Raw genomic sequence first — 1,577 nt, 5'->3', positions numbered from 1 at the left:
AGCTGTTTCAGCGACGGCCCCTCTCCATCCGCGACGGCGGCTATTGGTGCCTGACGCGGCCGGCGGTGTCGGCGCCCCCGGCCGCCCCCCAACTAAGCATGTTCTCAGCCTCCCTGCAACCCCAGACCGATGCTGGGCGGACGCGGCCAATATCTGCGCAGCGTACCGCACCAGTGCCGCACGGTCATGACATGATGATGTGTGCCCCGCCCCTGCTTTTGCTCCGACAATCCGCAGGAATTCGTGCCCGTGCAGCCGGCCATCGCCAACTCATACACAGCCATCCTTCACATCGCCCGCACCCTGCCCCACCTCCTCGCCGCCGCCGACGCGGGCGCCGGCGGCGCTGGCGCCGGCGCGGGTGGCGCGGCGCCGTACGCGCGCTGCTGCGCCGGGCCGGCGGCGAGGGGCGTGGGCGCGGCGCTTGCGGCGCAGGTTGCGCGGGACCCCGCTCTGGTGAGTCAACGCTGACTAACTCAGGGGGGCCGGCGGCGCCAGCCTCGGACTCCTCTACAGTTGTCGCGGCTGTCACCACCAGCTGCTGTCGCCCCCGTCTACTACCCTGTCCATCACCACACACAACTCACCTTTCAACCCACCCACCGCTGCTTTTCTTCCTCCCGCTACCCTCCCCCGCAATGCGCCCTGATCTTCCTGGCGTTTGAATCGACGGCCTGACAGCTGGGGCGCATCAAGCGCGACCTGTCGTACCACGCGCGATCTGATGAGCCCTTGGACAGGCGGCAGGCGGCCGTGAATCAGGTGATGGCCCACCCCCTGCATGGTTCTAATCCTGCACCTGCATCTGCAATGGTTCTAATCCTGCACCTGCAATGGTTGTAATCCTGCACCTGCAAGCATAAGTTCAGAATGCAGCTGGATCGCATTCACTTGGCCTGCGAGATGCGGCAGGGGGGACAGCGGCGCTCTCCCGCTGTGGGTGCTCGCGGCGGAAGCGGGCGGGGCGGCCGCGCCGGGCCCCGTGGGCGCTCGGCACTTTGGCGCGTCCCGATCGCCGCCCGCGGGACCGCTGGACGCACGCGGCGCGGCACGGCGCCCCGGCGTGCGCAATCCGTGAGCGGCGGCGCCACCCCAGGGAGCAGACTGACCCGAATGCCCCAAAACTCACTTCAAGCAAAAATGTCCCCGAACGCGCGCGCAGGCGCTGCACGTACTGTCGCGCCGCATGGGGCTGGCCGTGGAGACGCCGCCTGATGCAGATGTGCTGCTTCCCCAATTGAGGGTCGCGATCTTTGTGCAAGGTGCGCGCCTTGCGTCTGCCGTTGGCTCAGATGTGCGTGCTGTTGCGCTTGCGGGGAGCCGGCAAAGTGATGGGTGATTGACTGCCCGTTTTGGAGGGCTTTGGGCGAGCGCCGCGGTGTGTGGTGGGTGCGTATGGCTTCCTTTGACCCTCATCAAAGACGCATGAGCCTGTCCCTCCGCCCACCCACTGGACATCTTCAATTTCAGACGAATCGGACAGCAGCCAGCAGCAGCAGCAGCAGCAGCAGCAGCAGCAGCAGCAGCAGCAGCAGCAGCAGCAGCAGCAGCAACAGCAGCAGCACCAAACCCCTCCA

General features: G+C 66.9%; 1 protein-coding gene across 1 annotated transcript; it reads left to right on the top strand.

Moving 5' to 3' along the window:
* Positions 1-237: 237 nt before the first annotated feature.
* Positions 238-456, top strand: MNEG_15127 (hypothetical protein; the record flags this gene model as incomplete). Its single annotated transcript, XM_014036402.1, has 1 exon — positions 238-456. A coding segment is annotated over one exon (219 nt), but the record flags the coding sequence as incomplete, so codon positions are not given.
* Between the last annotated feature and the right edge of the window lie 1,121 nt (positions 457-1,577).

This window comes from Monoraphidium neglectum (assembly GCF_000611645.1).
Source record: "Monoraphidium neglectum strain SAG 48.87 unplaced genomic scaffold scaffold05054, whole genome shotgun sequence".
NCBI classification, from domain to species: domain Eukaryota; kingdom Viridiplantae; phylum Chlorophyta; class Chlorophyceae; order Sphaeropleales; family Selenastraceae; genus Monoraphidium; species Monoraphidium neglectum.
This window is presented reverse-complemented; position numbering and strand designations above follow the sequence as displayed.